This window comes from Neoarius graeffei, chromosome 8 (genome assembly GCF_027579695.1).
Source record: "Neoarius graeffei isolate fNeoGra1 chromosome 8, fNeoGra1.pri, whole genome shotgun sequence".
Lineage (NCBI taxonomy): Eukaryota > Metazoa > Chordata > Actinopteri > Siluriformes > Ariidae > Neoarius > Neoarius graeffei.
Genome location: NC_083576.1, coordinates 59,083,250 through 59,109,934, shown reverse-complemented (window position 1 = coordinate 59,109,934; position 26,685 = coordinate 59,083,250). Strand labels below are relative to the sequence as shown.

The window sequence follows — 26,685 nt, the reverse complement described above, 5'->3', positions numbered from 1 at the left end:
GAGGGCAGAGAGTAGATGCAATAACTGGAGGATTCATACTGGTGGGTTCTTCAGAAATGCATAATGGTCACCTGCCATTATCAACAATTGGGGTGTGACAAATTACTTAGCAAACTGAAACCATAAAAGTTTAGAAATATCAAGTGGTGTAGTAAGTATTAAATATTAACAAGTACCTGTTAAAGCATTTTTATTATTAAAGTTACATTTGTATAAAATATATGGAATTGGCTGCCTTGAGATTCATCCTAAGTGAATTTTGAGTGAAAATCAGTTGCTATGTATTGAGGTTTTTGATGCATCAGTTGTATAAAAATAAAAAATCTACTATCCAGGAAATATACTTTGTCCACTGAGAATTTGGACAATACTACGAAATGGCTACACCCAAAACAGTACACTTTAATGTAAGCAGGGGATGACTTCAGATACAGTAAATTACTCTTTTCTGTCATTTTAAAACACGCCGGTAACACACTTATTCCTGAAGTTCTTTTGACACAAAATATTTTGTCACGTTATGTCTTGCATTATAATTTCTTATACAACCCAGATCAGAAAAAGTTGGGACGGGACATTGAAATTAAAACAGAAAACAAATGTTTGACTTGTATTTCACTCAAAACAATGCAATAGCACATTATCTGATGTTTTACCTTATGAATTTTATTGTTTTTCAAAATAAACACGTTTAAATTGATTGTTGCAACACATTTCAAAAAAGTTGGAACAGTAAAATGTTTACCACTTTGTAACATTGCCATTCGTTCTTACAGCACTTAAAGCATGTTTAAAGACTGAAGACACCGAGTGATGAAGTGTTTTGGATATAATTTTGTCCCATTCTTCCTGTAAACAGGTCTTAAGGTGTGCAGCAGCACGGGGTCATCAGGTTTTTCTTTCCAAAAATCACCACACATTCTCTGTTGGGGACAGGTCAGGACTGTAGGCAAGCCAGTCCAGTCTTCCACAGCCATGCCTTTGCAATGTGTGCAGAATGCAGTTTTGCATTGTATTGTTTAAATATCCCTGGAAAATAAATCGTCTTGAAGGCAGTATATGTTGCTCGAAAATCTCAGTGTACTTTTCTGCATTAATGCTGCCATCATAGAAGTGTAAATTACCTTTGCCAAGGGCACTGACACAACCCCATACTGTGACAGACCCTGGCTTTTGGATTTTCTTGGTCCTTTTTGTCTTTGGTCCAGAGCACACCATGTCCATTTCTTACAAAAAAGACCTGGAATACTGATTCGTCTAACCACAACACATGCTTCTACTGTGTGATGGTCCATCCCAGGTGCCTCTGAGCCCAGAGAAGTCAGTGGCACTTCCGGACACAGTTAACATAAGGCTTCCTTTTTGCACAGTAAAGTTTTTACTGGCATTTGTGGATTTAACTCTGTATTGTAGTGCTTGCCCAGTGTTTGCCAAAGTAATCATGAGCCCATGTAGTTATATCAACAATAGATGAATGATAGTTCTTGATGCAGTGCCGTCTGATGGATCAGAGATCACGGGTGTTCAGCTTAGGCTTGCACCCTTGCCCTTTACGCACTGAAAATAAAGTCAAAATAAATTTATAAATCACTGATTTTCTTTATTTGCATTTTCCATACGATCCCAACTTTTTCCAATTTGGGGTTGTATATTAAAGCTAGACAGCCTTTTGATTTCATAAAATCAGTGAAATTTAGTTCCCTCTGAAATTTGGTCATTGTGATTACATGTTTATTTCTGTAATATCTCACAAAATATCAGGCCATTCTGTGGCTGAGAAGTTATTTAATTTGAGGGGATTCCCCTAGCAAATAATGTGCACGAACTCGCTCACTTCGCGCAGCCAAGCAGACAGAAGAAGTCCGTGTGTACATGTGCATGTTTACCTTCATCATCTTTTGGGTTTTACAGCAGCTGGCATCCACAGTGTTGCATTACTGCCATCTACAGGTTTACCTTGACCGTGCACTGACAGGGCCATCATTCTGTCGCTAAACTAACAGCTGATCACACCGAGGTGCTCGCTGACCACCGATATTTATTAGTCTGGTCTTGTGTTTCCTTTCCTTCGCAACATAACATCTCTTCTTCTTGCTTTCCGTTACTGTAGTCAGTCTTTCACGTTTCATTTGCACACTCATGTCCTCCGTTTTTCTCTTCTGTTTCAAATTTGTATTCCACAATGCCTTGCGTGAACGGGGAAAGCCCACCACGTGATGCATGATGTAGTATCTTGAATTGGGTCATGGTGAAGCAATAAAAAAAATAGCAGAGAATTCAGGCCACATGGCCCTAAATTCATTAATTATTCTATTTTTAAAAAATAAATAAAAAATAATAAAGTTGGAAGTCTGTGATTCGAATTCAGTAGCTTTTGATCCACTAAACAAAAATAATTGGGTGTCAGGGAAAATTCTTTTTATGACTTGGACTTAAAATCTGAAAGGCCGTCTACCTTTTAAATATGAGATGAAAGTCTTAAAATTAGTGCAAGTCAACCTTAGAACCATAAGAGGCATGTGTTTAGTAGTGATGAACACATTTGATTCAGCCCCGGATCCGTCTGTTTTGTTGAATGCTGTAAGCATTCTGTTTGGAGCATAACGACTGGAGTTCTCTGTAATCTGGCTAAATGCCTACTGGTCAGCCAGACACGCGCAGCAGGTATCTGCACTAAATACTCTAAGGGGCCAAGTTACCCAGCATGGCATGACATTACTCAACATCCTTTTTTCTTTTCTTTCCCATCTCTCATTTCTTGCTCTTTCCATCCCCTCTTCCGTCTTGTCACTAAGTTAAGTCTTTCCTTCAGCACCTGGCTTTTGTGTTTAGACTGTGTTTGGCATGTCTGGAAGTGGGTATGTATGACTCGTGTGTGTGTGTGTGTGTGTGTGTGTGTGTGTGTGTGAGCGCGAGTGAGTGAGTGAATGAGCGTGCATGTGCCTTGTATGTGTGAATTAGCATGTGTGTGGGAGGCGTGGTGTGTGATCGAGAAAATGGGGTAAAGGAGATATATGTTCAGTAATGTCTGAGAAATAGTTTGTGTGTGTGTGTGTGTGTGTGTGTGTGTGAGGAGATCAAAGACTTAGAGTGCATACCTGCTTTGTGAGTGCTGATTCCTGCCCTAAGGGGGTGGGGGGGTGGGAGTGGACTGGGGTTGACAGCTGAACACTGCTTTCTCACACTCATTTAACTCAGTCTTTCTCTCATTTCTTGCTGCCCTCTCATTCCTTTATCCCGCTCCCTCTCTCTGTCTCACTTTTGGTCTAACTCAAGCTCTTATTTCTGGTTTTAGTGCATATTCACTTGCCTTTCTCAGGTAACCCCCCCCCCCCCCCCCCCCCAAACTCCTGACATGTAACTTCACCGTTCTCTGTTTCTCTCTGTCTTTGTGTTTGCATCTTTCTCCTCTTCTCCCACCATAGAGTTTGAGAAGTGACAGTGTGGCGTAAGCCCTCCAGGCCATTACTCGACAGGCAACACACTTCACAAATTGCAGAGCACTTTTAACACTCCTTGCTGACAACCTCCCCCCAAAAAAAGTTCATAAATGAGTATTCAATTACACAGATAAAGAATAAGTCAGTCAGAACCTCGGAGTCTCTGTCACAATGCATTGTTCGACTTTATAGACAGTTAGGCTGACTCGTGGAGGGATTCTTTGTTTTTGACACATGTAGTTTTGTTTAAGCCCAGGATAGAAGGATTGTGATGTGCTGTCTATCTCCCCAGGCCCCAGAGAAAAAGAAGAGTGCAGACAAACAGAACGGCTCACCAGGAAAAAAAGATGACAAACCAGGGAAGCCTCAGAGCCAGGTAGGTTTCCCATAATGTGCTAACTATAGTTTTACTTTTCTAGACTGAGATTAATTCAATCGAATTAATGTTGAATCATATGTACATTTTGAAGTAATATTTAATGCTTCCAGCTATTGGAATGAATTTTTCCAGATTAAACATATTTGCCCTTAAACCTTAGCCAATATATCTTGTCTAGGCTTCATATTTATTTTGAAATGTGAGTGCTTCTTTTGCTAGAAAATAGCTTTAAAGGCTACAGTCACACAGACTGAATAGAAAAGCTGAAGTCTTGCTCTTTGTTGAGACAAGCCAAGATTTCATCAATTTAAAGTAGAAAAAGTTGCTCCCCAATGTCTGTCAGGGATTAGGCTAATAAAGATAAAGAGCTAAAACCTACGGCCTTGGAACATAATATTGTACAACAGAATTCAGACTTTAAACAAACACCAGAGCTGAGACGATTGCAAACATGAAACTGATTCCTCCAGGACACTATGGTCCCAAATCCACTAAGCTCTTATTGTTATTATTCTCTTTGTGATAGCAGGCTTAAAATACCTTAGTTTGTGTTTAATAATCAATGTCAAAGTAGTCTCAGCATTAAGACACAAGTGCCAGATGTATATTTGTAAGAAGGCACGGTGTAGAACGAGACCAGATACAGATGCAAAATGATCTCAGTGTTTCAGAAAAGCAGTAAAACATGTAGGTTGTCTAAATAGTTCATGTACCAAAGTTATAAAATCATGTATCGATGCACATTGTCATAAATTCAAGATTCAAGATTTGTATTTGTCATATACACAATAACAGACACAGCGGTTTATTATTGGGTAATGAAATTCTTATTTTGCAACTGCCTGACCAAACTATGCTTACCAAAATAAAAAAAAAATAATAATAAAAAAAAAAATATATATATATATATATATATATATATATATATATATATATATATATATATATAAATAAAATATGAAATATAAAATATAAAGTGCATATGGAATGCAAAATATAAAGGTAGAGTGAATGCAGATAACATTAAAAAAATTCATGAGTATAAATGGGGAAAAACAACTCTTAGTTTAACAGTAGTCACAATTTGCAGGAAACCATGCACATGACAACACTGGCTAAGCTCTGACCAACCTGGTTTTGAGAAGCAGACAATATCATGTGAAAAACTGGTCGCCACTAATTGCTCAATTTTTGTACATCAAATGGAATATGTAATCAGCTGGACTTCACATCTTTCTTTCTTTCTTTCTTTCTTTCTTTCTTTCTTTCTTTCTCTCTTTCTTTCTTTCTCTCTTTCTTTCTTTCTTTCTCTCTTTCTTTCTTTCTTTCTTTCTTTCTTTCTCTCTTTCTTTCTTTCTTTCTCTCTTTCTTTCTCTCTTTCTTTCTCTCTTTCTTTCTTTCTTTCTCTCTTTCTTTCTCTCTTTCTTTCTTTCTTTCTTTCTCTTTCTTTCTTTCTTTCTTTCTTATTTACTTGCAACTTTTTGTGCAATCTCTTTTCAGATGCGTATGTATGAGCAAGATCCAGCTTTGTATATAAAAGCACAAGGTTTTTCACGCAGACTGCAGCCTGGTTATGCCTGAAAATGGGCACAAACAACTTAGTACATCAGACCCAAATAATGTTTTTTGCAGAGCTTGTTAACGGATTGGCCCTATCCCCTCCCGGGCAGATATCACCTGGAGGTAATTTGTGCCAATGGTTAAAACATCCTTGAAGCATATTTTATCATGGAGATGAGCATTCACACTTGTCATAAAAGTCTTGTTAGAGTGTGCAACCTAACAAATCCCATAAGGATTTGGTGGAATTCTCCTTTCACACACTTGCTTGTTTTTTATTTTTTTTATTTCTACTTATGTCAGGTCTGTGTCCCCCCCCCCCAGTCAGGTGGTAATTTACTCTGATGGACTGACTGCATCCAGTAAATGTGATTTTCATTTGACAAAGAATGTCCTCCCGGATACAAATGGCCAACATCTTTTTCATAGATGCATTTTGATAATGTATTGGCTTCTGGGAATTGTATTTGCCAATCTTCTTGGGATTTCAAGTCTCAGCTTCTGCTTATATTTAACCACTTCCCGATTCCAGTAACATTTTCAATAGCTAATCAGGATAGACATTTCTGCCTCATAGAACTCTATTCTGATCATCAGATCATGTTGGATTATCATTATCAATAATAATGATCATAGTAAAAGGAATTTTTAAAATTCTTCCTGTTTAGACATTGAGAATGGAATATTATATATGTGGAGGACCATCTGGGTAGTTTCCTTTCAAATTTCTTTGAAATTAGTGCAGTGTCATTTGCTGATTTCATTGACAATTACTAATTAACAGTTATTCACCAAAGGCAAAGTAAATATTGGCGAATAATAGCCGAGACGAAGTTGAGGTTATTATTCACAGATATTCACTGAGCCTGAGGCAGGTAATTGTTAATGCATGCAGACTTTCGGCATGCGCACAGACTTGTCACTTATCTATGCCAATTCACATAAAATACTTTATTTTGAAATGGATAAAATAAATCACAATTCCACCTTACCTTTGAATAGTTTTAGACCAAACTTTGTAGCATCTTTAGTGCTTTTAGGAACAGCATTTTCTTTCATAATTTCTAATTCTTCCTCACTTATGGTGACAAAGCAATTGGTCGCCATTTTGCCAAGTCGCTCGAGGCGATTATCAAGAAATAATCTGAATTTCTCAACCAACCAGCGCATATGATTTCCTCTAATCACTGCCTATTTATACTAATTGCAAATATTATCACTTTGTGACTGTGACTGAACTTCAGCCTATAAAATGCCCCCACTGCATCATGCTTATCCTCTGGCCATTCTTGTCAACTTGATTGAGCCAAATGGTCCTGCATCTTCTCCACTCAAAAAAAACATGGTTACATACATAACCTGCCATTCTACATCATTTATTTAGAGGCCATGTGTCTGTTATCAGAGGTGGCATGGTGGTATAGTGATTGGCACTGTCGCCTGACAGCAAGAAGGTTCTGGGTTCGAGTCCAGTGGCCAACGGGGGCCTTTCTGTGTGGAGTTTGTCAAGTCAAGTTTATTTCTATAGCGCTTTTAACAATAGACAATGTCGCAAAGCAGCTTTACAGAATTTGAATGACTTGAAACATGAGCTAATTTTATCCCTAATCTATCCCTGATGAGCAAGCCTGTGGCGACGGTAGCAAGGAAAAACTCCCTCAGACGACCTGAGGAAGAAACCTCGAGAGGAACCAGACTCAAAAGGGAACCCATCCTCATTTGGGCGACAACAGACAACATGACTATAACATGAACAGTTTAACATGAAGTCAGTTTCGTTGATGTTATAACTATTCATTGATGGAAACTTGAGTGCAGAACTGTTCAGTGGTTTGCATGTTCTCCCCATGTCTGCGTGGGTTTCGTTCGAGTGCTCCGGTTTCCCCCACAGTCCAAAGACGTGGTTAGATTAACTGGCTACTCTAAATTGTCCATAGGTGTGAATGTGTATGTGAACGGTTGAGAGGAGAAAACCTCTATAATAATCCAGTAGAAAGCAGCGGGAAATATGTTATCAGAATATAATCTCTTTATAAGGGTTCATATCACACATCTTGCCAGGTACTAACAGCCATAATAAATATATAAGTACCATAGTTTACTGAGAATCACTCATAGTGTTAGATGATTCTTCTTGAGGAGGAGAATCAAAGTATTAATTCTGCCTCCTGTTGAGTAAATGAATGAGAGGGTTAATACAGAAAGGCTCACCATTCTGATGCTGCTTTCTGTTGAGGGTCAGAATTTCTCGTTTTGTACAGAAATCTTAATGTTGCATCAGTGCTTAATGAGGATGACGGTCATTTGACCTCAGCACAGCGCACAAGTTTTTGACAAGGCAACATTCAGTCTGTAAAATCTGCCAGATAATCATAAGCTCCATGCTGCCACTTCACAAATTTCCACAAGCACTAGTCCTCTTAGTGCTGCATAGGAGGTAGCTATAGCACACATCAAAGGGCATTTAATGGTCACCTCTTGGTCTGCTTTCAATTATGCCTGTGCCATCACTTCCTTTAGGCAGTGGGCTAACCTGTCTTTAGACAGTGGAATCCCTTTATGGTGCACCCCAAAGCACACAAACAGTTGGTCAGTGACTTGCCAGCTGGTAGTCACTACCCCATAGTGCTTGGGGGAGCCCTTACCAAATACAGGGCCAGATAGATTTATTGCTGTACTGCTCAGATTGCCCACAGCATGTTTGAACTCTGGTCCCCATAGCAGACACTGTGGGCCAGATGTAGGAAGTCTATACTCTGGTAGTGTGTGGCATACCTTTATGATTGAGACAGCTCTCTCTTCATGTTTATATACTGCACAGTCTGCGTAGGTATCAAATAGCTCTTCTTTTAACTGACTTTCAATCCTAGAGCTTCCACATGTGAGATCAGGAGCTCTGTCTTGTTTGTCACTGACTGTTGGCACTGTCCACACAGCAGCCAAATAGTGGAGTAGACCTCATTGTTGCAGGGCCTCTAGGGCAACTTTCACATTTCATAAACACCCTGGGTGCTAAAGCTAGCCCAGAAGGAGGGAGCCTGGTCCGATATGTCATGTTTATATGGAAAAGGAGGAATTGTCTGTGGTCCACAGCAGTTGGAAAGTGGAAGCATGCATCCTTCAGATCTGTGGTTACAAACCAACCATGTTTGTTTACCACCCAATGTTACGGTCTTTGAAATCCAACTCTGTGGGAATAATGTATTTGTGGGAGTAATGTGCCTAAGGGCAATCTGTTGCATCATGTGTTTTGCTCTTGTCTCAGACAGGAGGAGGTAATCTTTTAGTGCTTCCTGGGCCTTTGTGCCAAAGACCTGTCCAGATACCAATGGCAGCTGGTACAATGTGTTTTGCCAGGCTTCAATAATGGCAGTTGTTCCAACCAAACATATCTCTTCATCTGTGTTAAGTCCCAATGACTTTTCCACGCCCTATTGCCATGACTCCTATAGCTTGAAGGACTGCCTGTAGGATCTCTGTGCCCACTGATATCCTAATAACAAGTGTGGTACTATATTAATGATGAAGCTTACATACGTCTGTGTATCATATGGCTTCTCATGTTGACTCCGTGTCCAGGCTGTATGAGTCAAACTAGCGCTTGTCTTGAGGCTTTGTGACATAGGTCCCAAACAATGTGGGCATTGTTTGGGACCTAGGTCACAACACCATTATCCAGTTCATATGGGGCATGTCAACAAACAACTTGCCATTTTTCCCTAAAATACACAAAAAGTTGGGATAGCAGAGGCATTACTAAAAAGAATATGGTAATGGATCAACCTGATTTGATGGCCTTTGCAACTGTACGACAGACTTTGTTCTAGAGGTTGTCTCTATACACTGATCAGCCATAACATTAAAACCAGCCACTTACAAATAATGTAAATTTTCTCATTACAGTGGCACCTTTCAAGAGGTGGGATATATTGGGTAGCAAGTGAACAGTCAGTTCTCAAAATTGATGTTAGAAGCAGGAAAAATGGACAAGTGTAAGGATCTGCACGGCTTTGACAAGGGTCAAGTCATGATGGCTAGATGGCTCCGTCATAGTGCCCGTGCTGACCCCTTTCCTCCACCGAAAGCACCTACAATGGACACAGGAGCATCAAAACTGGACCATGGCGCAATGGATGAAGGTGTCTGGTCGGGTGAATTGTGTTTTCTTTTGCATCATGTGGGCAAGCATGCAGAGGCAGTGTAATTCTCTGGGCAATGTTCTGCTGGGAAGCCTTGGGTCCTGGCATTTACAGTATGTGGATGTTACTTCAAAATGTACAACCCCAATTCCAAAAAAGTTGGGACAAAATACAAATTGTAAATAAAAACGGAATGCAATGATGTGGAAGTTTCAAAATTCCATATTTTATTCAGAATAGAACACAGATGACATATCAAATGTTTAAACTGAGAAAATGTATCATTTAAAGATAAAAATTAGGTGATTTTAAATTTCATGACAACAACACATCTCAAAAAAGTTGGGACAAGGCCATGTTTACCACTGTGAGACATCCCCTTTTCTCTTTACAACAGTCTGTAAACGTCTGGGGACTGAGGAGACAAGTTGCTCAAGTTTAGGGATAGGAATGTTAACCCATTCTTGTCTAATGTAGGATTCTAGTTGCTCAACTGTCTTGGGTCTTTTTTGTCGTATCTTCCGCTTTATGATGCGCCAAATGTTTTCTATGGGTGAAAGATCTGGACTGCAGGCTGGCTAGTTCAGTACCCGGACCCTTCTTCTACGCAGCCATGATGCTGTAATTGATGCAGTATGTGGTTTGGCATTGTCATGTTGGAAAATGCAAGGTCTTCCCTGAAAGAGACGTCGTCTGGATGGGAGCATATGTTGCTCTAGAACCTGGATATACCTTTTAGCATTGATGGTGTCTTTCCAGATGTGTAAGCTGCCCATGCCACATGCACTAATGCAACCCCATACCATCAGAGATGCAGGCTTCTGAACTGAGCGCTGATAACAACTTGGGTCATCCTTCTCCTCTTTAGTCCGAATGACACGGCGTCCCTGATTTCCATAAAGAACTTCAAATTTTGATTCGTCTGACCACAGAACAGTTTTCCACTTTGCCACAGTCCATTTTAAATGAGCCTTGGCCCAGAGAAGACGTCTGCGCTTCTGGATCATGTTTAGATACAGCTTCTTCTTTGAACTATAGAGTTTTAGCTGGCAACGGCGGATGGCACGGTGAATTGTGTTCACAGATAATGTTCTCTGGAAATATTCCTGAGCCCATTTTGTAATTCCCAATACAGAAGCATGCCTGTATGTGATGCAGTGCCGTCTAAGTGCCCGAAGATCACGGGTACCCAGTATGGTTTTCCGGCCTTGACCCTTATGCACAGAGATTCTTCCAGATTCTCTGAATCCTTTGATGATATTATGCACTGTAGATGATGATATGTTCAAACTCTTTGCAATTTTACACTGTCGAACTCCTTTCTGATATTGCTCCACTATTTGTCGGTGCAGAATTGGGGGGAATGATGATCCTCTTCCCATCTTTACTTCTGAGAGCTGCTGCCACTCCAAGATGCTCTTTTTATACCCAGTCATGTTAATGACCTATTGCCAATTGACCTAATGAGTTGCAATTTGGTCCTCCAGCTGTTCCTTTTTTGTACCTTTAACTTTTCCAGCCTCTTATTGCCCCTGTCCCAACTTTTCTGAGATGTGTTGCTGTCATGAAATTTCAAATGAACCAATATTTGGCATGAAATTTCAAAATGTCTCACTTTCGACATTTGATATGTTGTCTATGTTCTATTGTGAATACAATATCAGTTTTTGAGATTTGTAAATTATTGCATTCCATTTTTATTTACAATTTGTACTTTATCCCAACTTTTTTGGAATCGGGGTTGTACCACCCACCTAAACATTGCTGCAGACCAAGTATACCCCTTCATGGTAATGGTATTCCCTAATGACAGTGGCCTCTTTCAGCAGGATAGTGCGCCCTGCCACACTGCAAAAATGGTTCAGGAATGGTTTGAGGAACGTGACGAAGAGTTCAAGGTGTAGACTTAGCCTCCGAATTCCCCAGATATCAATCTGATTGAGCATCTGTAGGATGAGCTGCACATGTCTTGGTGCCAGATACAACAGCACGTCTTGTGGAGTCCATGCCTCAACGAGTCAGTGCTGTTTTGGCAGCACAAAGGGGACCTACACAATACCCCTTTTCAGCCTTGCAAAAGTATTCATCCCCCTTGGTGTTTGTCCTGTTTTGTTGCGTTACAAGCTGGAATTAAAATGGATTTTTTGGGGGGTTGGCACCATTTGATTTACACAACATGCCTACCACTTTAAAGGAGCACATTTTTATATTGTGACACAAACAATAATTAAGATGAGAGAACCAGAAACCTGGAGTGTGCATAAGTATTTACCCCCTTTCTTATGAAAACCCTAAATAAGAGCTGGTTCAACCAATTCATTTCATAAGTCATGTAATTAGTTGATTTAAGATCCACTTGTATGCAATCAGTCTCACATGATCTGTCACATGATGTCTGTATAAATCGACCTGTTCTGGAAGGACCCTGACTCTGCTACACTACTAAAGTAAGCAACATGAGAACCAAGGAGCCTCCAAACAGGTCAGAGACAAAGTTATGGAGAAGTATAGATCAGGGTTGAGTCATAAAAAATATCCCAAACTATGAATATCCCAGGGAGCACCATTTAAATCCATTATAGCAAAATTGAAAGAATATGGCACCACTACAAACCTGATGAGAAGGCTGCACACCAAAACTCTCAGACCGGGCAAGGAGGGAATTAATCAGAGATGCAACAAAGACACCAAAGATAACGCTGAGGGAGCTGCAAAGATCCACAGTGGAGATGGGAGGATCTGTCCATAGGACCACTTTAAGCTATACACTCTGCAGAGCAGGGCTTTATGGAAGAGTGGGCAGAAAAAAAGTCATTGCTTAAAAAAAAATCACGTTTGGAGTTTGCCCAACAGCACGTGGCAGACTCCCCAAACACATGGAAGAAGATTCTCTGGTCAAATGAGACAAAAATTGAACTTTTTGGCCATCATGGGAAATGCCATGTGTGGCGCAAACCCAACACCCTGAGAACACCATTCCTACAGTGAAGCATGGTGGTGGCAGCATCATGCTGTGGGGATGTTTTTCATCTGCAGGGACAGGAAAACTGGTCAAGACTGAAGGAAATATGGATGGCACTAAACACGGGGCAATTCTGGAGGAAAACCTGTTTGAGTCAGCCAGAGGTTTGAGACTGGGATGAAGGTTCACGGTCCAGCAGGACAATGATCCTAAGCATACTGCTAAAGCTACACTGGAGTGGTTTAAAGGGAAACATTTACATGTCTTGGAATGGCCTAATCAAAGCCCAGACCTCAATCCAATTGAGAATCTGTGGCATAACTTGATTGCTCTACATGACTGCAACCCATCTAACTTAAAGGAGTTGGAGCAGTTTTGCCTTGAGGAATGGGGGGGAAAAAATCCCAGTGGCTAGATGTGCTAAGGTTTTAGAGACATACCCCAAGAGACTTGCAGCTGTAATTGTAGCAAAAGGTGGCTCTGTAAAGTATTGACTTTGGGGGGGGGGAGTATTTATGCACACTCCAGATTTCTGTTTTTTCATCTTATTGTTTGTCTCACAATTAAAAAAAAAACAATTTGCACCTTTATAGGAGTAGGCATGTTGTGTAAATCAAATGGTGCTAACCCCCCAAAAATCCATTTTAATTCCAGCTTGTAACGCAACAAAACAGGACAAACACCTGATGAATACTTTTGCAAGGCACTGTATTAGGCTGGTGGTTTTAATGTTATGGCTGATCCGTGTATATACTTAAGCAGAACACATGTACCTGTTTGTGGGAGCTACTAATTCTAGAAAGATTCCGAGATGTTTGTTAAATAGGCCAAAGACGTTAATTAACTGAAACATGCACTTAATGCCATTACTTATTGAAATTAAGGGGGACTGACAAAAACTTCACCATACATTCCACTTTATAGATGAGCATTTCTGACTTGTGGAAATCAGCCCCTCAGGTCAGGTTCAGCCTCTGTCTGTGGCATTTGGAACACCTTTAACACTGTCTGTACCGTATATAGCTGCGTACACACGCACATACCTACACAGACACCACACATCCACACCAGTTAGTTCTTCCCCTCTTAACTAACCTGGTGTCCTGTTGCTCCTGGCAGCCCTTCACTTGACCAAACAATAAAAAGGGCAAGTTAGTGCCTTATTTGCTTTAGAGAAGCTTGTCGTGAGGATTGCTAATTCCCTGGTACAGCCTGGAGGGGTGTGTGTGTGTGAGAGACACCTGCTTATGTATGTGTGTTCAGATCACTATGAAGTAATTCTATATGTTTTTAAGAGGATTTTAGAAATACTGCCAAGTTTACTTACCGTACACACACACACACACACACACAGTGATTTCCGATGGGCCACTCCTCTACCATTAGTCCTCATTAGAGTGAGGTGTTTGATGTTTCTGCAGGCCCTGAGGACAGCGGAAACCCAGTACTCTGTGATTATAACGCGTCAGACAACCTTTTTTCTTAACACTCAACACCCTCCGCTGTATGTCCATTGAGTGCGATTACTGTTCAGACCACTGCGGGAAACTTGCACAAGATTCCAAAAATGAGCTTGAATGAACTAGTCTCACTAGTTTGGACATGCACAGCAGTGATGCACTTCGAAAGATCCAAAACAGGCTGTTTAGGGTACAGGGCCTTTTTCTCTATGGGATCTCTCAAAGCTGACATTGGTGACTGGGTTCTCTTGTGAGAGAGTTGATGAGGAACAGATGATGAATGATGTCACTGTTTCTGGACAGGTGGGAGACTCATAAAGTGCTTATCAACTGCTGGAGTAAAACCGCTGTCTGGTGATTACAATACTCTTCAGGATAACTGAGAGCTAATGCACATCACACCCTATGTTTAAAATTTTAGCAAAAGAAACCTCATAACAGTCTTCATTAAAACAATCTTAGTTTTAATGAACCTAAGCTGGTTTTAAAGACACATTCTGTTAGCCATCAAAGATTAAATTCGATAAAACATCTTTAACCTTGGGCGGCACGGTGGTGTAGTGGTTAGCGCTGTCGCCTCACAGCAAGAAGGTCCGGGTTCGAGCCCTGTGGCCGGCGAGGGCCTTTCTGTGTGGAGTTTGCATGTTCCCCCCGTGTCCGCGTGGGTTTCCTCCGGGTGCTCCGGTTTCCCCCACAGTCCAAAGACATGCAGGTTAGGTTAACTGGTGACTCTAAATTGACCGTAGGTGTGAATGTGAGTGTGAACGGTTGTCTGTGTCTATGTGTCAGCCCTGTGATGACCTGGCGACTTGTCCAGGGTGTACCCCGCCTTTCGCCCGTAGTCAGCTGGGATGGGCTCCAGCTTGCCTGCGACCCTGTAGAACAGGATAAAGCGGCTAGAGATGATATGAGATCTTTAACCTTCCAAGGCTAAATGAGTTTCCTTGATTTGCACATAACCCTAAAATAAGCTATACAATCAAAACAAATTTGGGCAATTCTTCAGCAGAGAGACCAAAATTATGAAATTATTATACCTCCGCGCCGAAGGAGAGGGAGTTTACTGTTTTACCTCTGTCCGTCCGTCCGACCGAAACACCCTTTTTCTCAGTAACCACAAATCATAGCCACTTGGTACCAAGCTTCAGCTTGGGGTTCAATACTATGTGTACCGTTTTCAGGTCTGTCATACGTCAACTTCCTGTTTACCGACTGAATGTATGTATGAAACGTGAGGTGGATTTTGACACTGTTTCAAGAAGCGAAATGCTATTTCAAAATGACAGTTTATCACGATGCTATCTGAAATACCTGGGAAGAGCACTGCTCTTTTACTTACTCGTTTCAGGGCTAATTATTTGTTGAAGTCAACATTCATAATAAGTGTCCTATTCCTTCGATTGCTTGCATTATGATGTAAGCGAGAGCAGGAGGATGCGCAAGTGAGCAGTAGCTCACGGTTGATCTTGTTAAGATTGCCTTAACTTAGCTCAGTGATCTTGCTAAAGTATGGAATCCAAGACAAAATGTACTGAAAACCATATTTAAAAATCATTACCCTAGTGTCACTTCAGAGAAATCTTGGTTTGAATTTTAAGAAATGAAAGTTCAGTTTTTTCTGACACAATTCCATTAGTGATTTTTCTTTCATCATAAAAGATTTTGCGTTCAGACTTAGCCAGTTTTTCTATGCTTTTTTTAGAGTCAAAAGATACCCCATATAGTGTGAAATTTTTTATTTGATACCATTATATTGAGGATGATAATTAAAAAAGTTACCACATTTTGCTGTGAATGTAATTCCATTGCCGAAGACCTACCTGTTAATATAAGCTGATCAAGTGGACCATTCAGTATTTTTGTTTGTAGTCTGGCAAGCAATTAGCAGAAGTCACTTAACACCTACCAATATGGCAATAAAAGCTTCATTCATTCGCTACACATATAAATACATGCCAGAAACCTTTGGCTGGCTTTACCTAGGTGACCTATGGTTTGGCATTACTATATAAATAAGCAGGTCACTGCACTTTAACCCTGCATCTTTCACAGGCACGGTACCGTAAATCAGGTCCATGATGATAGTAATGATTCCCGTCAGTGTTCCCAGTTCCTGGCTAGAAACAAGTTCCAAAGTTTTGCTCCCAATTACAACTTCCAAAAACCTACATGAATTGGCACTCAGCGGTGTCAGAGAGGACATACTGATGTGCCTTGGCTATGCGTATGAGCGTATATGCGTGGAGGATGGACGATTACATCAAATGATGGCATGCTAGTGATTGTTGTCCCCTGGCATCTGTAATCAGCGTCTGGCGCAAATTTAAAAGCTGGCTGCACTCTCTGCCTATCAGCTGTCTCTGCTCCACAGCTGTCCTTTCCCAAGGAAAAAAAAAACACAGCTTTATAATAACTGCACCACACCAGGCCTCCGTGGCCCATAGCCAGAACTGTAAGAGTGTGTGTGAGTGCATGGGCATTTGTCCTTTAATTTGATACCTTTTGATCTCAGTCATTCTTTAAAGAGGGAAGAAAGGATTTTTTTTTTCTTAGAGGTTGTGGTTAACATGGTAGTTTAGTAAATAATTTAGATAAGCTATAAAGACTTCTGTAATTAATTCTCATGCTTTTTCTCTTTCAATTCCCTGATCTCTCAGTTGTAAAAACATGGCTCTGTCCATCAGTGAAACCCTACAATCAGAGTGGATTCCAGGCTGTGCAGCATGTATAGACAGGCCATTTCTTGTGTAATACACAAGGGTTGTGAGTGTGCCATCCTTTACTATGGGTAAACTGTGTCACCTTGTACAAGTAAAAAAAACAAGAATTAAAATATGAATGGGTTTTCGTAACTATTAGAGTAACTACAAATCGGACCACAGTGGCTACTGTAAAAGAATATTGACATCCATGAGCATTCAAAATTTTGCAATCTGAATTTTTTTTTCTCTCAGTATTACAAAGTCTTTTTAAAAATATAATTATTCTTATATGAAGGTCGTACTAATTCCTATTATAGCTTTACAAGTTTTAAAACATTTACTGGAAGTGGAAAATAACTAAATAAATAGAAAACGTGATCGAAATTATATGCAGCACTGCAATTGATTCCATGACGGAGAAAGCTGTATCGCATCAAGAATGATTTAATGTTATAATGTAATAAAATGGGCGGCACGGTGGTGTAGTGGTTAGCGCTGTCGCCTCACAGCAAGAAGGTCCGGGTTCGAGCCCCATGGCCGGCGAGGGCCTTTCTGTGCGGAGTTTGCATGTTCTCCCCGTGTCCGCGTGGGTTTCCTCCGGGTGCTCCAGTTTCCCCCACAGTCCAAAGACATGCAGGTTAGGTTAACTGGTGACTCTAAATTGACTGTAGGTGTGAATGTGAGTGTGAACGGTTGTCTGTGTCTATGTGTCAGCCTTGTGATGACCTGGCAACTTGTCCAGGGTGTACCCCGCCTTTCGCCCGTAGTCAGCTGGGATAGGCTCCAGCTTGCCTGCGACCCTGTACAGGATAAAGCGGCTAGAGATAATGAGATGAGATAAGATGTAATAAAATGAATTTCCACAACACCTCATATTTAAGTGGCGATCAGATCTTGAGGCGGCTACTTTGTGGAGAAACGACTATACATTGATCATTACAGTTGGTTTTTTTTTTTAAATCAGTCCATAACATTTTTATTAGTTGTGCATCCAATATTCACGACTGGTGAACTCCATTTCTCTCTCATGTTCATGTGATTGTGATCATGTGGCCTCTCACACTCTGTGGCATTGGGAAACAAGGATTCTGACACTGAAAAACAACTCCTTTATGTCTTCTCTTGGCATGGACTCCCTACCTTCTTTGCTCCTGAGCAGTTTGGGCTTGTTCTCTCCTGCTTGGAAGCAATAAAAGGATAATTTGTACTCCGCCATATTTGTCAGAAGGTGCTGTCATGTCATTAGTAGGCAGTTCTCTGTCTTTTGTTTTTTTCCCCCCATTTTAATCCAACTCCAGTATCCTCGCTTAGGTTGACTGGGCCATTAGTTAATAGAACTAAATAGAGCCTAGTGCTGTTAAGCTTAGATTGATTTCAGTGACTGATTCCTGGCAACAACACAATGACAGTCCTTGCCATTGGGGTTTTTTCAACATAAATCAGGAATCAGATTGTTGAGAATAGGGCTGATGATAGATCATTGGCATTTGGCATTTTTCCTTTGCCAACATTTCAATCACTTATCAAATTTGTGTGTTATATTCTGTAAAAAACAAAACAAAACCAAAAAACACTGAGCTGCTGAAATAACATTGAAAGTTAAACTTGGAGATAATACTGTTTTAAGTGGTGAATTGTTTCATACTTAAAAACCTTTTTCCGTATGTGCTCATGTGACCTGATCAACAGAACAACCTTACACACGTACTGTATGTACACAGTATGATTGATTATACATGATGGAGACAAACCCGCATACACGCGAGAGCTGCACTTAGGACTTTCCTGAGAGCTGCAGACAGATTTAGCTGTTTGTTTATTCACAGGTTGCAATAAAGGGGAAAGACAAGACTGGAGCAGGACCTTCTGGGAAAACTCCCAGCAAGCCCAGCATAAGTGAGGTCAAGAACAGATTAGCAAATGCTGCTAAAGAGGTAAGCAAATACACCGTTCTTACTCCACCTGTCTGGCTATTGACTACTTTAACCTGTAATTAAGACAAGTTGTCAATTGTTACCTCCTGAAACGGTTTATTTCCTCTGGCTGTTTAATTTTCCCTGAAGGTGTTTTACTCAAAATGAACTGGTGGTGGTGTTTGTTTGTTTGTTTGTTTGTTTGTTTTAAACCTTACCTACAGTAGTTATTATAACAAGCCGAAAGTGTTAACTTTGTCGGAGTTTTGAGACATGTTTGACTTTTCAGCTCTCAGTACAAGGTGCCCCTTATCTTTATCACACTGTCTTATCAAGATTGGGAAGATTAAAGCAAGAGTAAAGCTTGACTGATTTGATGGTGGTCCAGGATGATTAATCTACATTTTTTAATTACTACAAGGAGATAGAGTTTGAGACTTTTCAAATTCAGAGTAGAAATTGAGACATAATTCTTTCACAACAACATATCAGTGTGTATTGTATATGGTCACACGTATATAACTGAACTTCTACATGATGTTTCTTAGCATCAGTGACTAGCAGAAGCTTCTTATCTGTGAATCTGAGTATATTCTCTTTTGGCAGACAGTGGGCTCTGGTTTGAACTTACTGTAAATGATGTAGTTGCTACGACTTAGCCAGTGTGATAGTCAGATGTTAATAATTCTTTTTATTATCCTGAGACTCAGTGACCATTCTCTCTCATCTTCATGCTGTTGAAATTGTCTCATCCCTTCGGCCGACAGCCAAGTCAGTTCCTCAATCAGCCTATCAACAAGTGATCAGAGCTGACCTCCACACATACAAACTTTTCACATAGATATGGGCATTGATGCCCCTGGCCAAATGAGCTCCAGAGAGGATTAGTGTGATGCTGATGATGATGATGGCTGCACATGGAGAGCCTTGTAATCATGATAATCATCCTCACCATCACCTTGAACCCCTTCGAGTCCAGCTGATTAGGTATTGAGTCATGACTGTGAATTACTGCACTCACTTTATCGACCAAAACTCTGCCACTATGGATATGAGCATGTGCAAATTATTAGAGAATGTACAACCCCGATTCCAAAAAAAGTTGGGACAAAGTACAAAATGTAAATAAATACGGAATGCAATGATGTGGAAGTTTCAAAATTCCATATTTTATTCAGAATAGAACATAGATGACATATCAAACGTTTAAACTGAGAAAATGTATCATTTAAAAAGAAAAATTAGGTGATTTTTAAATTTCATGACAACACATCTCAAAAAAGTTGGGACAAGGCCATGTTTACCACTGTGAGACATCCCCTTTTCTCTTTACAACAGTCTGTAAACGTCTGGGGACTGAGGAGACAAGTTGCTCAAGTTTAGGGATAGGAATGTTAACCCATTCTTGTCTAATGTAGGATTCTAGTTGCTCAACTGTCTTAGGTCTTTTTTGTCGTATCTTCCGTTTTATGATGCGCCAAATGTTTTCTATGGGTGAAAGATCTGGACTGCAGGCTGGCCAGTTCAGTACCCGGACCCTTCTTCTACGCAGCCATGATGCTGTAATTGATGCAGTATGTGGTTTGGCATTGTCATGTTGGAAAATGCAAGGTCTTCCCTGAAAGAGACGTCATCTGGATGGGAGCATATGTTGCTCTAGAACCTGAATATACCTTTCAGCATTGATGGTGTCTTTCCAGATGTGTAAGCTGCCCATGCCGCACGCACTAATGCAACCCCATACCATCAGAGATGCAGGCTTCTGAACTGAGCGCTGATAACAACTTGGGTCGTCCTTCTCCTCTTTAGTCTGAATGACACAGCGTCCCTGATTTCCATAAAGAACTTCACATTTTGATTCGTCTGACCACAGAACAGTTTTCTACTTTGCCACAGTCCATTTTAAATGAGCCTTGGCCCAGAGAAGACGTCTGCGCTTCTGGATCATGTTTAGATACGGCTTCTTCTTTGAACTATAGAGTTTTAGCTGGCAACGGCGGATGGCACAGTGAATCGTGTTCACAGATAATGTTCTCTGGAAATATTCCTGAGCCCATTTTGTGATTTCCAATACAGAAGCATGCCTGTATGTGATGCAGTGCCGTCTAAGGGCCCGAAGATCACGGGCACCCAGTATGGTTTTCTGGCTTTGACACTTATGCACAGAGATTCTTCCAGATTCTCTGAGTCTTTTGATGATGATATGCACTGTAGATGATGATATGTTCAAACTCTTTGCAATTTTACACTGTCGAACTCCTTTCTGATATTGCTCCACTATTTGTCGGCGCAGAATTGGGGGGATTGGTGATCCTCTTCCCATCTTTACTTCTGAGAGCCGCTGCCACTCCAAGATGCTCTTTTTATACCCAGTCATGTTAATGACCTATTGCCAATTGACCTAATGAGTTGCAGTTTGGTCCTCCAGCTGTTCCTTTTTTGTACCTTTAACTTTTCCAGCCTCTTATTGCCCCTGTCTCAACTTTTTTGAGATGTGTTGCTGTCATGAAATTTCAAATGAGCCAGTATTTGGCATGAAATTTCAAAATGTCTCACTTTTGACATTTGATATGTTGTCTGTGTTCTATTGTGAATACAATATCAGTTTTTGAGATTTGTAAATTATTGCATTCCGTTTTTATTTACAATTTGTACTTTGTCCCAACTTTTTTGGAATCGGGGTTGTACTTGCTTGACCTTTAACTGTTTTCGTTTTAGATTACAATAACAGTAATAAAGAATGAAGTTGTTTGATATTTAAAATAGTGTGAGTATAGCAGAATGGGTGCACGTAGATATGGATGTTTTAATCTGTTTACACGAACAGTCATGTAAACTGAATTAGAACTTAGATGCAGCAAAAATATGAACTTCTAACACCCTACAGTTGAGCCTATTCATCAGTAGAATGATGATGATTTGGCCAAAATTCAGCAAGATCTCCAAGCTCAGTGGAGGAGCGAGGTGCTGACAATTCCGCTATTTAAAAATGTTTTTTTTTTTCTCTGAACAGGGCAAGTCATTTCCAAAAACGGAACAGAAATTTGAGAACTACGCCAAGAACACTTTCAGGATCTCCGATAAACAAGTATGTACCGCCATCCTTATGCCTTCTGGTAATCTGTTTTGTATTCACAAGTGAAATAAAGATAATGCCTCTTCTTTTCAACACCAATAGTTCCTTGTTGTCCTGTCGAGGTGTGTATTTAAGAACTAACCACACTCACTTGAACGACCAAGTTCCTACCACTTGAAAGATGAGTAGGCTCTCAAACCCATGAATACAAGTGCATTAGCATCTTGACTTTTTTGCAGCATTGGGGCCACATGCTAAAGCGCTTCTGACACGGCCGGTTCCTCCCTCTGTTCGTTCTTCTCGTTGTTTTGGTTCTCCAGAGCTGCTCACTGCCTGTGGAGTAGCCGATGAAATATGCTCAAGACTGCACCTCTCACTGCACAGAGAGAAGGGAGCTGCCAAGGCTGACGTCTCTACTTATGATTTACCGGTCTCTCTCTCTCTCTCTCGCTCTCTCTCTCTCGCGCTCTCTCTCATCCCCCCTGTGTTCTCTGTAAAGTGTTTCTTGTGCTGTCTAATGAAGAAACTGGATAAAAGTATGGTCTTGGTACCAGGCAGTTCAGCAGATTCAAGGACTCACTGACTTGCTTCTAGATTAGAGATAAACAGTACTGTATTTGGAGACTTCGGGGGGAAAAAAAAGACGAGCTTCTTAAAGCGGATGAATGTATCAGTCTTGATAAACAACTGTATTAGATCATTACCAACTAGCCTACAGTAAAACACTTGTTTTATTTAAAAAGATTACTGGCTAGTAGAACTCTGATTAAACTATAAATATAATTACGTTTAGTTTTATTGTAAAATCATGCATTTATATGCATGTATGCATCCTTGTACTAAACTGTGTAAATGCAGGAGATCGCATGCTTGCGTGCATCTGTATTTGTGTGTATGCACATGTTCAAAGAAGGGGGCCCTTTGAGTCAGCTCAATTTATTTGTTGTGAGGACACATTTTGGCCTTTGGGTAACAAAGCATCCATTACTGCGGGGCCCTGTTTTCCAACCTTGGAGCAGAACAGGTGTACTCTCTGATGGAGATGGGAAGGCGTGTGTGTGTGTGTGGGGAACAAGCTCTGGAAGCACTTTAGTCCAGGCAACGAGGCACTAGTCATACGTTCTGGTATGTCCAAAAACGGTCGGCCCGCCCCTCCCGTCTTTCAGCACCCATTATCCTAATGTAACGCTAATGTGGGTCTTGTTTTTTAAAAAAACTGAGTCATGCTGCTCTAATTATTAAGCATCCTAATGAGTCCCCATATGAGAGGGACCCGTTTACAGTCTCACTAACTTATCCTTTCTTTCTCTTTCTTCCCCCTCATCCACCTCTGCCTGTTTTTCCTCTGCCCCGCTCTCTCCCTTTTCTCTCCATTTCTTTCCTTGCAGGTGATCAAAGACCTTTGGAACTTTGTACAAACACTGAAAAAGTAATGGCAGCTTTTGTGACTCGTCCCCCTTTTGCGTCCCCCCCCCCATGTACCAGAGGACTATCCAGTGATGGCCTTCAGCTGTGAATTCTGGCTTCTTCCACTCTAATGGAAACCGTCCACTTTCCTCTGTGTGTAATGAGACTTTCAAAATAGAAAGACACTGAGTAGTTAAAGAGAGATCATTACCTTGTGTTATTCTAACGAACCCCACCAATGTGTTGTGGATGTATCGGACATAAGATTTCCACCAGTTGTGGTAAATAATGTATGACAGCTATGAAGTAGCTAGCGTAATTTGTGTTGAAATACATCTGTGGGGTTAATTTCAGTATAAACAGCAATTTAAGAATTGGAAGAATATTTGTGAAGGAATCTCCTGGTGTATCTGAGCAGGTTAGCCTTTTGTTTCTCGGCAGCTTTTCTTGGAATAGTTCTAAAATGACCATCATTTGTTGTAAATACTTCTCTTCATTTTAATGTAAAAACATGGCAACTGAAATATAGCTGAAGATTGCGTCTGCTTCTGAGTATTCCGTCTGGCCCAGAATGTTCCGTCTGACTGAGGATTCCATCTGGCTCACAGTAAGCCTTGTAGCTCCGAAAATCCCGTCTGGCTGCGTTTCTATAGCTCTCTGTAAGGTGGAAATCTTGGTGAGCCAAGGTATCTTTGCCTAGGTACTGTAATCAGATAAAGTGATCTTTTAAGGGTTTCTAGCGATCTGTTGCCAGCAAATGACAGCAAAATATTCATTGGCTTAAATTGTGAAACGATTTGACAGAAGCATTCCAGTTCGTTTAGTGCTTTGAATTCCAGAGTTAATGCTAATGTGCATTATCTTTTCAGCATTTTCTAGTATTTCATTTTATTAATTCACTCTCGAGTTTGTCTTTTGTTGTACTTCTACTGTAATATTTTAAATAGGATTACTTAATCCTTTACATCTTCTAATTGTATTTGTTTAGTGTTGCGATTACTCACTGATGTTTCGAAGAGGGTTTAACCCAGAACGTTTCAAGTGTTTTAACAGTTAACATGGAGGGGAGCAAACAAAATGATTTTTATCTACAGTGTGCGTAAAATACTTTAGACCTTGAACAGTGGTATTTCTAATGCATTTGTGTAGTCACTTTTAAGATGTGCATAAGCACAATGATTCCCTGTAACCTTACAGCTTGAATTCAACTTCCCGTTGCCCAGTAAATTGGCTCAATCTGTGGTCTGTCCAAACAAATTACAGTGCTATAAAACCCCTTGAATCATCTACGGTAGTCATTTGCCATGGTTTCCATATGAGATACATTATACTTGAGTGTTTGAAAAAACTGCATTTTGCAGTTTGACTTATCCTTGCTTTAAAAAAAAAATTTGTTTATTTCGTTGGCATGAAAGGAATAAATGAACCTGCTCCAGATTGTGTTTCGTTGTCTTTGTTGTGCAGGCAGGTTTAATGCCCACTACAGTTCACATAGTTTGTCTGTGCTGGCACCTGGTTCGTGCCACATGCATCTCACCCAACAGAAACCCTCTTTCAGGGTGGCCATTGATGGATCCAGATTGGGATGAAGATTACTTCCTTAATGTGGTGAAACTCCTTTTACACATACTTGCCTAAACATACAATTCATTACTCAAATTAAGCTGTGAATGCTGTGCTGTTACACAGCTGGCCTGAGTTATGCTATAGTCTATGTGGGTTTTATTGCATAATTTCTCATGTGGTTTTCCTTCCTTAAGTGAGATGAGCTACATCACGTAGTCACCACGTGGTGGCGATAATAGCATGTAATGGTGGAGAGATGTGATTTATGTCTCCTAAGGTAGCTTAAGTATTAATGACCCATTACCTAGATACACGTTCTACCTTGTTTTAATATACCTAGTGGCCTGTAAGAGTTACATATGTATTCCTGTTTCTCTGTGTTCAAAAAGTGAACTCAGCTTGTGTGTAGATGTGACTTCTTATAAAGCCACAAGGTGTATGGAATTTCCCCTTTTTCCTCTTCCACAGAGCACACATGCTGAGGAAACATCAAGGTTGATCAAGTCCAACTCCCCTGAAGTGCTGTATATTTGATCCACTGTATGATTTGTAAATGAAATTGACAGCAGGATCACTGGATGTTGTAAATGCTAAAAAGTCAACGAGACAGGTTCAAAGACCTCATAAGATGCATGTCCCAGGTCAGATAGTAAGGTGAAGAGTCGATCACTGTTGGACCTCGATCACTAATCCTCATTGTTCTACTCTTAGCCAGGTGTGGTAAGAACACAGTGTCCCTGGACTCTAAATGTTCTTCCTGGCCAGGCTTGAAATGCTGAAAACCTGAGAAGCCTTTATTGGAGTTATTTCCAACCTGTGGGCTGTCAATTTCTCTCTCTTTTTTTTGTTTTTTTTTTTATTTTCTTCTTTTAACTGTTAAACACATACTAAAACTGTTTTTGTCCTAATTTGTAAAACGCATTGTAATTTTCTTTTAGAATTATTTTGCACAAATAGATGAGTAATTTTTAATTAGTTAGTTATTTAAAAAAATCTTTCTCCCCCTTTCATCCCATCTATATATGTATTTACAGTGGACCAAAATGTAATGTCTCTAGGATAATGGTGCACCATAGGAACATGGTAAAAAGAACTACAAGTACGTTTCAAGTAAAACAAGTGAGTAAACCATGCTCGTAAGTGAGTGCAGCACACTTACAATGAATGTAATAAATACAGCACTGGCGATACAGTATAATAGAAGCACTGTGTGGCTGAACTAGATGTGCATAATGCGCAAAACCTGAACAAAGTAGAGGAATAAGTAGACCAAATATTACAATTTAAACTGCCTAATAGAAGATACACTCACCGGCCGCTTTAATAGGAACGTGTTTTTGATTCTAAGATTCCTCTTCTTGGCTGTCTGGCAGGAGTGGAACCCAATGCTGTTGCATTCTGAGATGCTTTTCTGATCACCACGGTTGTAAAGAGTTGCTATATACTTCCTGGCAGCTTGAACTAATCTGGCCATTTTCCTCTGATCTCTCTTATCCACAAGGCATTTCCACCCACAGAACTGTCATTGCTCACTCAATGTTTTTTGCACCATTCTGTGTAAACTCTAGAGACTGTTGTGTGTGAAAACACCCAGATCAGCAGTTCTGAAATACTCAAACCAGTCCATCTGGCACCAACACCCATGTCACAGTGAAAGTCTCAGAGATCACAATTTTTTCCCATTCTGATGTTTGAAGTGAACATTAACTGAAGCTCTTGATTTGTATCTGCGTGATTTTATGCACTGTGCTATCATCAACGGATTGGCTGATTAGGTAACTGCATAAAACAGCAGGTTTGTGTGTGTACCTAATAAAGTGTCCAGTGAGTGTACTTTTGTCTCAAGCATTTGTGCTGTCCCTTTCCTAATCAATATAATATATTTGTAAAGTTGCACTGTTGTGCATATAGGCCTGGTTTTTTTTAATTATTATTTTACCTTAATTTACTTATGTTACAGCTGTATTTATTGATCCAACAGTCAAGTTGGTCCCGTCCTGTTGTGAACTTTTGAAGCTTTTGTGGATGGTCATGTGGACTGTTATTTGTTACAGGTTGGAAATACTTTATTCTTTCAGATG

The 26,685-nt window shown here is 40.3% G+C and overlaps 1 protein-coding gene across 1 annotated transcript in view; it reads left to right on the top strand.

Moving 5' to 3' along the window:
• The window catches only part of npm1b (nucleophosmin 1b), a 55,307-nt gene extending 30,834 nt beyond the window's left edge, over positions 1-24,473 (top strand). The window contains exons 8-11 of the mRNA XM_060927917.1: positions 3,733-3,816; positions 18,469-18,576; positions 21,569-21,643; positions 23,020-24,473. Coding sequence (XP_060783900.1) covers positions 3,733-3,816; positions 18,469-18,576; positions 21,569-21,643; positions 23,020-23,064 — 312 coding nt within the window. The 3' untranslated portion in view covers positions 23,065-24,473. The remainder of the gene's footprint in view (positions 1-3,732; positions 3,817-18,468; positions 18,577-21,568; positions 21,644-23,019) is intronic.
• Positions 24,474-26,685: the final 2,212 nt, after the last annotated feature.